Consider the following 13,015-nt stretch of genomic DNA (forward strand, 5'->3'; position numbering starts at 1 on the left):
ATTATGCATACACTAATTCATACACAGCAATTTATTTCATAGCAAAAGCTTTAAGAAAGTTTCCAGTTTGAGCAAACAGCATAGGAGGATGTGTTAGGTTGAGAAAGCTGGTGTTGCAGGAGGAGGATAATGAACAGATATCTTACCAAGGGATGGAAATTCTTATTTGTGGAAACTGAATTCTCATCTAATTTGTTTTTGTTATTTTTGTTGCGGTTGCTTGCCTAACTATGGCATGGTGGCTGAGAACTCCTCCCTCTCAATTCTAAGAACTCCTCCCACAAATTTATGTCTCTTCCTATCACATTAAAATAAAATCTGTGTGTTTGCCATGTGTGTAAAATAAATTTAACCTAACACAAAAATAATCCATGGCAGATAGTTTCTTCTATGGAACTGGAAAGTGAAGTGATTTAGGCCCTGAATATCTGAGATAAATGGCCAGTTTGGTCCATAGAATAAGAACGAATAAATAATAAAATAGTTTTAAAATGCTAGAAAGGGGGGGTGAGGTTCAGTTGATTACACCTTCCTCCCCAGGCCAGTCCTTCCTCCCCCTAAGTCCCTCCATCACATCAATAACCCTGGCCTGAAGAGGCTAAAGCAAATTTCTGTGATACCTCATAACTAAATGGTAATGTGTTCATTCCTATGTTTATTGCAGAATTTGTCATCTCCCAGTGTACAGGATGGTTTTTACACTCTTTTTTTAACACAAAGAATGCTCATTGACGAACAAAGAAACAAAGAGTTAATGAGATGATACTCTAAAAGACCCCCATCTCTCCCAAAAATGTTGTGAATCTTGAGAATTGGATTGTTTTGTTGCTGTTTTCTTTCTTTTGGCCTATCTTTTGGCCCACCATCTCTTGTATGCCTCAGCATCAGTCCTTAGTGTTTCCATGTTCTGCTGGAAGCAATGCCTCTAAAATCATAGAAAACCATATGAAAGAGATGAATTTGAAATTTTATGTAGTGTTAGGCAGATACTTATGATTCATGTGGTTCTAAAATCAGTTCTCAGTGAAGCACAGATGTGTTAAAACAACTCAGAAGTAGAAGTCTACAGTTATATAGAGATAGAGAAGGTTAGCCCAATCGAAGAAGTTCATCCGCCATCCAGTTACATCCTTTTCTTTTACCTCAGGTTTAAAAAAAAATCTTTAAAGCAGAAGAGGTCCAGGGAAGTGAACAGAGGTCTAAACTACCTTGGATGGAGCCAGTTTCCTATATCTAAAAAAATAGGGTGGATGTAAGTGAAAAATGCCTAACTGTCCCTTACAAACCTGTGGTTGATCTTCCTCACACCTCCTTTTTCCAGTCTGTGCTGGATTCCCAGTAACTTTTCTTGGGGAGAGGAGGTTTAGAGTGAGGCTATCAATAGCATGTATTCACGAAGGCGATCAATAGCCTTCAGTTTCACCTTTGTTCCTAAAATCTGAATTCCTCACCCTTTTCTTCCTCTTGTTGTTGGGTTAATATGCCTGGAATGGCTGCCATTTCCTCTAACATCGACCTGTGCATCTTATTTGAAATGCTGGAATGTTATAAGAGGGGGGGGGGAGCAGGAAATGTAGTTATCATGCATAAAAGAAGGCAGAACTGCAGCCCACAAATTCCAACTGGATCATTCTCTTTTCTCCCTGAGCATATGTCAGTACACAGGACAACAGAGCTGGAAAAACTAAATAAATAAGGGTGACATGAGGTTTAGCACAATAACAGCAAGAGAGAAGGCAGGGCACTTCAATTAATAATAGAGCGCAGAGTTCCTGATAGAGCGGCTCTTTAATAACGTTTAAAAGAGCTACAAGGAGCCCTGGGAGAGGCTTTATAGATAACTGCAGCGGGCATTTTGCCCAGCTCTGCCCAAGAGGCACAGCTCCTCCAACACAATAAGTTCAGAAAGGAAATGGAAATTGCTTTCTTTGACAGGAATGAGTATCTCTGGAAGCCAGGTTTCAACCAGCCTTAATGCTAAGAGAAGAAAAATGGTGGCTTGGTACCCTAGAATATTAAGGAGCAGGCAAATTTCTGCTTTGGAAACCAGGGTCATGCCTCTTGGTGATGCAATAGAGATTTAGGTCTTCCTAATGATTATTTTTTTAAGAGATTGTGGGAACTAGAAAGACACTCGATAAAATTAGGTTTCTTCTTCTTCTTCTTCTGTACACTGGTCATGTTTCTCTTTTTTTCCAGCATGACTATGGTGACAAAAACTACTCTGAATATAATTGCATTTGGAGGTAAGGAAAAAATAATGAAAAAATGTTGGAATTCATGTTACACTTGAAAATTAAAGGCCCCATCATGAAAAGACTGGTATTCATAACTTGCACAAAGAAGCTAATAACAAATTGCAAGAGCAGAGAAATGATTACATTACAGAATCAGACAAAATGAAACTACGCATATTTGTTATTACCTGTTTAAAACATACAAGTTTCTTCAACCGAGCTTCTTTTTAAAATGACAAGCCAATATTTCAGGAAGCTTATCTCTTTTAAATAGTGAGAAATGTTCATAGTTTCATTCTCTCTGATTCTGTATAGAGGAGAGATTTTTCAGACTGAAATTGATAAAGGCAAAGCATTAAACCAGCTGGAAATGTATATTAACAAATTTGGGCAGAGCCATGTCCTGTTCATTTTGGTTTTATCTGGCTTGCTTTCAGGGTTGGTTCCAGCCTGAACCAAGATCAAATTTATTACAAGGAGAGTAGCCTAGTTAGTATACTGTTGCTTGTTTTCTTTCCAACATTGAGTACAGTTGTCATACCTTTCAGTCTTTCTTGCCAATAGTACATGAATCAACTCCAGTTTTTGCAGCCTGATAGCTCTATTACCTATTTACTTACTCTTTTCTCGTAGTGTCTAATAACACATAAGAGGGACAAGTTCAGCTGTGTCTGCACCATGGTGAATGTTATGGAAAGAAATGGTCCAGCTACTCTGAAAAAAACATAGGATATTGCAATATCCAACACATATCTTTGTGTTATTGTGTAACTGAAATTGAACATTCTTAGAGAATCTGCTCTCCAAATTCTGACCATGATAGAGTACTATGTATTTGAATTTGTAAAAGCGACTCAAATCAAAACCTAGGTAGGTCATGTTCTGTGCTGGAGGTTTGTACCAAAATTCTGTTATCTGTACCCTACTGTTAATATATCACTCTGTGTCAAAAGGGGTAGCATTTTCCTTGTGTCTGCTCTGCTAGCAGTTACTGTAGTCTTGTAAATGTGCTGTAGCTTTCATCGTGGCCATATCTCTATAAACAAGTCACCTTGAGATTGAACTCCATGCCAGATGTAAAATCTGTTTCCTTGTATTACTGGCAGTCCCTCTGCATGTATGGGTGCATGCATTATATCGTATATATATAAGAAAAAATTGTATATTATTTCATATGATGTTTTGTTCAATAACCTAATTTGCAAAGGACATGTGTCACGTGCACATGCACATACACACACACACCAAACAACTACTTCTCACAAGACATAAATGATTGTTGGAGAGTGGACAAATATACTAGGGAACTGTTTTCCTTGTAAACCTGGTTCTGTTCTGCTGAAGAACAGGCTGCTATTTTTCCAGTAGAACTGGCTGAGAAACTAGATTAGTTTGAGTAGTAGTGAGAGGGCATGGTGTGTATTACTGGATTATTTAGTTGAGCTATTTGCAAAGTACTAACCTGGGAAGTAGGTCAGGACTTTTCTGCAAACTGATTTTTCTTGAGAAGGAAAAAAATGAATGGCAAATCATTGGAAAATGATGAAAACTGTCCCAGAAAATGAATGATGAGAAGACAGCTGCCAGCCATAAAGGCTGCATAGTGTGTTGCTTTGGCTTCTGGAAGAATTGCTGTGAGACATGAAAAGTTTGCAAGTAGAGAGAGCAGCCTTTTCCTCATAAATGCTCTGTCTGAACATAAGGGGAAAGTATGAGGATTTGTGGTGTCAGGGTAAATCTCAAAAAAACAAGGTAAAAGATACCGCTGTCAATCATATAGAAGAAAGAATTAGATCTTCTTTCTTCTTGTCTAAGAACAGAAGTCTAGGCTTGAGTGTAAAGAAAGAACATTCAGAATCACTCCATAACTGATTGATAGGTGATAACAATAGTGCTTTGATCAGATTAGGAACTGCAGCAGGATTGAGTGTTAATGATTTCAAGAGATTCTGCACTAATATGTAGCTACTATGGATCTGCCATTTTCGCTTTAGCAAAGGGGTTCAATGGGAAACATCACCATGGTTTACTACTCCTTGCAGTCTAGCTGATCTTTCCAGACAGATGCATAGACTTTTGGGCCTAGGTGCTCATGAAAGGACAGTGCTGTCTAGCAACAGAATCTGCTCTTGCACTGAGCAGTCTGAATCTTTGTTCTCAGGGACATATGTTAGCCACACAATAACTTAAATCGTCAACTTAAAAAGTACAGCTCAAGATAAGGTGCCTCACAGCCCTTAATGCAAAGTTTGCTAGTGAGACTAGAACATCATCTCAGTGAGATGGTCCACCTATGGTTAGGAGTGGGTGGAGTTTCCTTAGTTTAGAATTTTTACTTGTCTTATTTGACATTAAAAACTAGTGATTTCTGGTGAGCGCTGACATTTGCCACCTGCTATACCAGGACATTTTGTGTTGTAGTTGAAATACTGGTTCCCCTGCCTTACTTTTTGCTTTTTTTCCCCGCCTCTGAAAATCAGACCTAAAAAATTACTTGTTCAATATTGGAAAGCAGAAAATAAAAGCAAACTTGTCTTTTAAAACTTTGAATGAGTAAAGGTATTATTTTGTTTTTCTTCATTTTATCTTTCCTTGTCTTAAACTTCTTATTCCTAGTCAACATCTTCTGGCAGTTTGTTCTTATTCATCCAGGTAGCAAAGGAAGGTGAAAGATGCAAAATTCTACCTTCTATTTTAAATATCCCTTCAGCAGCGATTGATGAGAAATGTTTGGTTTACAATTAATGTGGATTTACGAAATTTACATTTTCCAAATATAAAGCTGGACCAAAACAGTTTTCCATAAAGCTCCATGTAGTGTATTATTTCAGTTCGTAGAGAAAAAGTACTGAACTTCATACCTTTGAAACTGTGTAATAAAAATGTGTAGATTCTTGAAAAATGTGTGATTGGAAAAACGTTTGCATATTAAAAATGCAAAACAATGCAGTTGAAGAAATGTTTAAAATGCAAAAGTTCTCACACAAATGGACATAACAACATGTGCAAATTCACATTTTAGAAGTCTGAACCTATTATTGCAATAATAAAAACCATTCAAAATCTGATACTGAAATGAGACAGAATTAACTTTAAAGTGCAAAAAATAAACATAAAAAGAATCTAGTCAAAATCATCTTTGATATAGTCATTAAGCCAAAACCCAGATTGTTTTATAGTGTGTTAGTTTGTTTATTAAACAACGTATATTAAGGCTGCCCTTAGTTTTTCCACAAATGTGAATTGTCATTGTTTCATATTTTTTGTCGTGTTCCTAGCACTTTACTGCATATGCTAATAGCAGGGTATTTTTTTATTTATTTATTTATTTATTCATTCATTCATTCATTCATTCATTCATTCATTCATTCATTCATTCATTTATTTATTTATTTATTTATTTATTTATTTAAAATATTTTATTCTGCCTTTCTCATTTAAAAAGGACCCTATGCAGTTTATTGCAATTAAAAGACAATATTTAAGTTAGCAACAATGCGTATACAATACTGAAAAGATCAATGAATATAGAATAAAAAAAAAGCACATAAGAACACCAAAACAAGTTCAAAGCAGTAAGGTACAACAATCCGTTTTTACAAACCCACTTGGCAACCTTGGGAAAAGCATGCCCGAAGAGAAAGGTCTTTTGCCTTTTTTTTTTTTTCAACAAAGCAAGGCAAGGCAATACAAATATTTTCTTAATTTGTCTCAAAGTTTGCAAATGTTCATGAAGCATGTTGAGTTTTATAAGAATTGTTAGCAAACTCAGAACCCTGCTCAGATATTTGTAACCAGAACTGCAGCAAGCACAGATAGATCTTCTTCTCTTCTACTATGTTCTTCGCTTATACATTCTGACCCGATCTTGCTTCCATATTCTTCCATATTCTTGCTTCCATATTCTTCCATATTCTTAATGTTTGGTATTTTGCAATTTTTCTGCTTTCTATACTGTTGAAGTTACTTGTTGACAGAACCCCAACTTTTATAAACTATGGTAGTGTTTTTTGTTTATCCAGAAACATAATATCAGGCTTAATAAAAAATCAATCATTTTATTTATGGTAACATGTTTGTCCCAGTATAGTAATGAAGTTTCATTTTTTAAAACTAGAGGTGGCTGAGGAAAATATGTGAGTAATGCATAAAATTTAACCAACTGCTGAAAAATGATCTTTGTACTGTAGCTGGGTTATGCCTCCACATCTAATCCATTGATGCTAGCTTAGGGCATCCAGCTATGATATGATGAATCATTTCTTTGCATTCATTGACAAGTCCCACCTAAATTACTTACACCATACTTCATCATTATGTTCTGATAGTACACTATCTAGTGCAAATAACTAGATCTTGGCTTCCACATATTAATCCCTCAGTTACAGCCTGAAGACAGCCTAATCTTAACCACAGGTTTGATAGTTGCTTATTGACATTATCATCATGAAGATGACTAAGGTGCTGTCCATGTATCAGTTTCTGCACTGTGGCTCTTCCATTAACATAGTTTGGTTCTCACTTGCACATTGTAATGCTGTTAGTTTTTTGTTATTTTCTACTATCTTCCGATGAATAATATTCATCATCTTCATTAGTAATACTGTTGCTATTATGAATATTATTGCTACAACTAATATTGATAGTGGTAATATGTGCATAAGAAAAACAACTGTTCTAAGTGCTTCAAAGACATTTTATCTCAAATTTAGCAGAAAGTATAGGTAGATCATAGGCAAATCAGATTGAGTAATTGTACATATTGTTGTGTCTTATAGTAAATAACTCATTGTTTTTCTGTTGTTAATCTAGATCAATTTAATGGAGTATAGTGAGAGAAAGCTTGTAAGCAGGGGCATATATCCTGTGGTGTTTTTTGTTTGTTTTGTTTTTGTTTTCTTTTCTTCTTTTCTTCTTTTTGTTTTTTTTCTACCATGCATGGCAAGTAACTGCAAAATAATTTTCCTTTTCCTGCAAGAAAGGAAGATGCTATCCTAGAAGTGCAGAGCTGGAAGTGACCCAATGGATCATTGAGTCTGGACCCTGTCAAGGAGGCCCAGTGGGGAATTGAACTCCCAACCTCTGGCTCCACAACCAGATACCTAAAGCACTGAGCTATCTAGCAGTTCTCTTCTCATATTCTTGACAAGAAAAAGAAGGAGAACCATATTTGTACAAATTATTCAAAATTGTCCAAAGGAGCAATGACTTGTTGCTTTGTCGCATGGACTTTTAAGAACTAGACACATCTGAGGAATTTCTTTGTTCTTTTTCTCTTTGACAAGAAGACAGTTGTTTTGTGCTTGTTGTGTGTGTCTGTGCTTTGTTTCACAAGGGGAAAGAGTACAAGGTTTATACACGAACAATTTGCACGAAGTACTGGAAAAAAATAGTGCTCCATGTCTCTCTCTCTCAGATGAAGGTGAGGAATACCATTGGTCTTGAAAATTCCTTTTCAGAGTATTTTGTTGAGTCCTGCCTCCTGACCTTTTTTATGGAATGGTGTCATGGAGTCCATTGAAGACTACAGCAAGATACCTGTGTTGTGGGGAAGCAGGCAGAAAATGGGAAGGAAGGGGCGTAAATAAAGAGGATTTAACATGATGAGTGCATTAAATATTAACCTGAGAAAAAGAAGTGGGAAAGTGATACTTATGGAAGGGAGGAGGTTATTGGAGATGAGTGAGAATGTCATTTCTGTTCATTCTTGATACCAAAGCTAACAGAATTCTTCACATTCAGGATGGAAGGAGCTTGAGGGGGGTGGAGGGGGGAATGTTGTTTTTTGTTTTGTTTTAAAGTGTGGAAGAAAGCAAAACTGGCAGATCTGACCATCCAGACCCAGGACTTAGATTACGTGTTACGTTTCATTAAAGTTCAAGGAACTGAGGAACACACACTTTTATCTTTTAAATGAAAATAATCAAAGGCATAAAAGTAAGGGAAGGGCAAGCATTGCAAATCGATGCCCTTGAAAACATCTTTCCCCCACAGGTCCCTTCCACTGTAGAATGTAACATACAATCCCCGAGCCTGCTTATGTTCTTGACTGTGCTTAAGAAAATGTCAGTTACGAATCCATACATACTGTTGTGATCCTTGTCTCCCCGTGGAGTTCTCTTCATGGTAGCAGACCCGCTTTACATAAAGTTCAAAACAGTAAACTTGCATAGTTAAATATAGCAGCCTTTAAAAGATGTAGCATTCTTGAACACATCAAACAGTCTCATTTTGTTGAAGAAAACCAAGCTGAGTCTTGCCAAGATGATTTCAAAAATACATCACTGAACATATTTCTGGGCCAGTTCTGGCATTTTTTTTTTATTCAGCTTGTTCCATCATAAACCTGAATTTAGATCTTGTATAAAAGATGGAACGTGAGTTATATTGAAAAGTAAATGGAGGCGGCTTTACTATTCAGTTATTACGTGTTACTACTGTTCAGATTAAAACAATTGTGGTATCTAAATTCAGCAGTACAAATGCACAAACCAGGATAGATCATTTTAGTGGATTCAAGGCCAGTTTTCTTCCCCTTGGATGCTGCAAGGACCCCAAAAGCGGCCAAAAATATTGGGGGTGGGAGAAAAACATGGACAAAAGTTCGCTTCTAGTTTAGAAAAATGGATGCATCTTTTGGTGTTAGAGAGACTGCAACATATTTGAAAATGTACCAGAGGCTCTCAGGAGCAGTAAGTCACCTTTTTGTGCTAGGGGAAATTGTTCATAATAAAAAGAGACAGAGGATTCTGGTGGGAATTGCAAAAGAAGCTTATGGTTTGGTGGTCCAAGATCTGCATTTTGACCATCCTTAATCTAAACCAAAGACTGCAAAAACTGGTTAAAACTTAATTGTAAAAATTGCTTAAATCATTGAGATAAAAGTATTACAACTTACTGAATACAGATATCCCCTTCCCATCCTCAAAGGTTAGTGGAAGCAGGTGGCTCCAGTGTTAATAGGGCAGTATAGTAGGAGCTTCCTCCCCCCCAATATCAGCAGGGGATTGTTTCTATGTGAATGCTGGAAAACATGGATTATAATTAATGCTATTTTAATAGCAAACACTATATACAGCAGCAATGGCAAACCCATGGCATGCATGCCACAGCTAACACACAGAGCCCTCTCTGCAGGCATGCAAGCCATAAGTCACCGGATCGCTACTCTCCCTCCCAGCCTTCAGTTTGTTCACCTGCATCCACTCATTGCATCCCTGGGTGTTCAGTCAGCCCAAGAGTTGATAATCAAAAAGGGTATGATGTCTATTGCTGAAAGGTCCAGCAAAACCAATATTCCACCTGTCCAGTTATTAGCATAGGTTGTCTACTGAGATGATCCATACTATTTCTGATCTAAAAAACACACCTGAATCCAGGCTGCCATGGTCCAGGTACTCTGCTTCCTCCAAGAAAGCTTGTAATTATCCTCTCACCAGTGCTAGTGCCCACCATGGCTGGTGGGGCAAAAAGCACAGCAGCCAATTGTGGGTGGGGATGGGGTGACAGGTGAAGTGGGTACTGTATTTATAAACGCAAACAGGCATTCACCTTCATACATACACACATACATGGGGGACAGGTAGATACTCCCTTAGCCAACCCCATTTGTCACTCCACAGCCCTCCATCAGAATCATTCCTACCTGATTGATTGCTAACACCAAGATGGGAGACTCCTATTTTATTTGCCATTAAAGTTTCTGTTATCATCACTGAGGTTGTGCAGTAATGGAAGCTGTGTTTCAAAGATAGCAATCTCCATTTGGCCAGCCCTCCCTTCTCCAAGCTAGCTGGCCTCAGTTCTAAATGCTGGTTGTCTGCATCATGGGGTCAGAAAAACTGAAACTCATCCATCATAACTGGACAAGTGTTTGCCTCATTTTTGTTCCCTGGAAGTACAAGTGGAGTCCATTTCGAGACATATACAAGTAGTTTTCTCGACAAAATGTTCAACAAATTCAGCACAGAGAGTTTCTGAGAGCTTCTTGCGACTTTGAGATCTACACTGTAAAAGCCCTTTAATGTTACAAAACAACTTTCCTGGGGAGGACCCTGTTGGTATAACTGAGACTCCAAAACGCTATTTTGCTAGTTTAAACACAGCAGTGTAGTTCTGTTAACTGGCCATTAATCTTAATTGGTTCATCCTGAATCTTTCTCCATGTCGCTATATTTGTCTACCCTAGTGCTTCATTGAGATCTTCAGAAAACCAAAGAGCTCATATATTGCACACATATACAAGATCCTTTTGAGGGTCGTGGTCACGCTGCGGGTTAAACCGCAGAAGCCTCTGTGCTGCAAGGTCAGAAGACCAGCAGTCGTAAGATCGAATCCACATGTCGCTTGTCCCAGCTCCTGCCAACCTAGCAGTTCAAAAGCATGTACAAATGCGAGTAGATAAATAGGTACCACCTCAGTGGGAAGGTAACAGCGTTCCGTGTCTAGTCACACTGGCCACGTGACCACGGAAACTGTCTTCAGACAAATCCTGGCTCTATGGCTTGGAAACGGGGATGAGCACTGTGCCCTAAAGTCGGACACAACTGGACTAAATGTCAAGGGGAACCTTTATCTTTACCTTTACAAGATCCTTTGTAGCAATTGTGTTAAATCATCCAGGCCATCTGCCACTTCCACAAGACATGCAGGGCATCAGCAGAATCTTCAGCTCTCTCTTCCATTCTCAGTAATATTTAGTCATCATGATTATAGTCATGTGATAGCCTTATCATCTGTTATTTTTTCAAAACCTTTTAAAGCTGCCCAAGTTAGCACCTCTCATATTATCTTGTAGCAGATAATTCCTTAGTTCTGTTGTGTTACCTTGATGATTTGGTCCTTCAAATGAGATCGTAAATGCAAAAAGCCTCGAATGCTATAACCAACTCAATTATTCCATGATTCTCTGAATTAGCAGGGCCCTTTTGGTGCTGCCATAGATTTCTGCCGTGAAATCTTCAGAATCAGACAAGATCTCCCCTGCAATCCCTTCCATCTCTAGAGTTCTGTGATTCTATAAGTGATTATAAATACTCAAATAAAAAAAATGCTTTGTGTTATCTATACTAACTCTTTCATTATTAAGCTTTACCATCGTACCCTTGGGCTGTAGTGTTATGATAGGGAGAAACAATTCCTACCCACTTTCTGCTCACAGTGTATCATTTTATCCATCATGTCTCCCCAGCATGTCCTTTTTTCTCACATAAAAAGTCTCAAATGCTATAACCTTTCTTTATAGGAGTTCCCTACCCCCTTTTAGTTACACTTTCTGCACCTTCCTCAGCGTCCAGTTCCTTTTTCAGATATAGGAAGTGCACGTAGCATCTCGAGTGTGATCACAAGTTTTGTATAGAGATATTGTGATATTGACAATCTCACTTTCAGTTCCTTCAGTAATGATCTCCAACATGCAACGTTTTCCATTTTCATAGCAGCCACACACTGGGTTCATGCTTTTACGGAACTATCAACTCTAACCACTAGTTTCCTTTGTTTCATCCCAAGTTTGTAAAACATCAAAGCTGAATCAACAGCTGAACATTCCCGTTATTTGGCACTGTATGTTACTTGTATTGATGGCTACTTAACTGCCTTGCATAGACAGGGAGATGGGATAGAAATGATTTTTTCAAAACTAAACCAATATCTCATTGGTGTAATCAGATATTTTCCATGATGTTCTCTCACAACACAAGAATTTCAGTTCTTTGCTTTTGCTGTTGAATGTGTTTATCATGATTCATTTGCCTGTTTCCAACTTGTTTAGAGTAGGAAGATATCCTTTCTTCCTTGGGTTAGGGGTATGATTAAGCATTTGTGGTGATTCCTGGTGTGTGTTTTTCTTGAGGAAAAACTTTATCACTATCCTTTAGCTGGAGGAATTTGGAATTTCACCTGTTTGTGACATCTGGCCTGAAATCACTTCTTCAGATTCTAGTTCTCTATGGAGCTGCCCTTTGTCTGTAACCTCCAGATAGATTGTGGTAAACACCTTGTAGTTGGTGAATGCAATGACTGTTTGATTGCTACTAGTTTTACTTTTATTTGATCAAGTCTGTGTATATATATGTATTTTCTTTAAAAGTACATAGGGAAGCTAACTTATTGGCAGAACTATGTAGAAGGATGCAAAACTTGAGCTGCCTGTGGTATAGAATTGTGAGATCTGGGGGTGGGCAGAAACACTTAAGGAAAAAAATGAAATTTTGCTCCCCCCGGGAAAAAATTAAAAACCCTCATTTTTTCTTATTTTTTCTGCCCCCCAACACCAAATCTCACATCTCTACTTTAGTAGCTAGTAAGAATTCCTCTTTGCCAATGTCTCCACCATTGTAAGAGCAGTGTCTTAGTCCATAACATTGCACTGACATCTAAGGCACAGAATGTTTGAATAGACATCACCTGAAGTCAGAGATGCCTAAGATGTCTATTATGCTATCCCCTGATTCTCTGCAGCTAGGGAAGGTAGTGTAGTATGTTTATCTCTCATGCTATCTTTTGAGATGCTCAGAAATATACAAAATATCTCACAGCTTTTTCAAGCCTAGCATGGTATTAGGGAAAAGCCCAGCCCCACTTCAAGCTCCAGAGAAAGATAAATTCACTACAACCACTCAGCCATAGCTACAAACTCCAAGGAAAAAGGAAGGCTTCCTCACCATCCCTTCCTGATCAAGCAAGAAACGTTTTGAAGTGGAGTGCAAGTTTAATATTAATATATTTTCACTAATATGCTGCATTTGATTATCACTTCTGAAACACTGCAGTGATAA

At 37.9% G+C, this 13,015-nt stretch overlaps 1 protein-coding gene across 5 annotated transcripts in view; it reads left to right on the forward strand.

Moving 5' to 3' along the window:
• TAFA5 (TAFA chemokine like family member 5) overlaps nucleotides 1-13,015 on the forward strand; it is a 418,878-nt gene that overhangs the window by 354,803 nt on the left and 51,060 nt on the right. For 2 of the 5 annotated variants that reach the window (XM_078394396.1, XM_078394397.1), the window contains exon 4: nucleotides 2,200-2,246. The exons of the other annotated variants lie outside the window; for them this stretch is intronic. In XM_078394396.1, coding sequence (XP_078250522.1) covers nucleotides 2,200-2,246 — 47 coding nt within the window. The remainder of the gene's footprint in view (nucleotides 1-2,199; nucleotides 2,247-13,015) is intronic. 5 annotated transcript variants of the gene reach the window in all.

The sequence above is a fragment of the Pogona vitticeps genome, chromosome 5, assembly GCF_051106095.1.
Source record: "Pogona vitticeps strain Pit_001003342236 chromosome 5, PviZW2.1, whole genome shotgun sequence".
Lineage (NCBI taxonomy): Eukaryota > Metazoa > Chordata > Lepidosauria > Squamata > Agamidae > Pogona > Pogona vitticeps.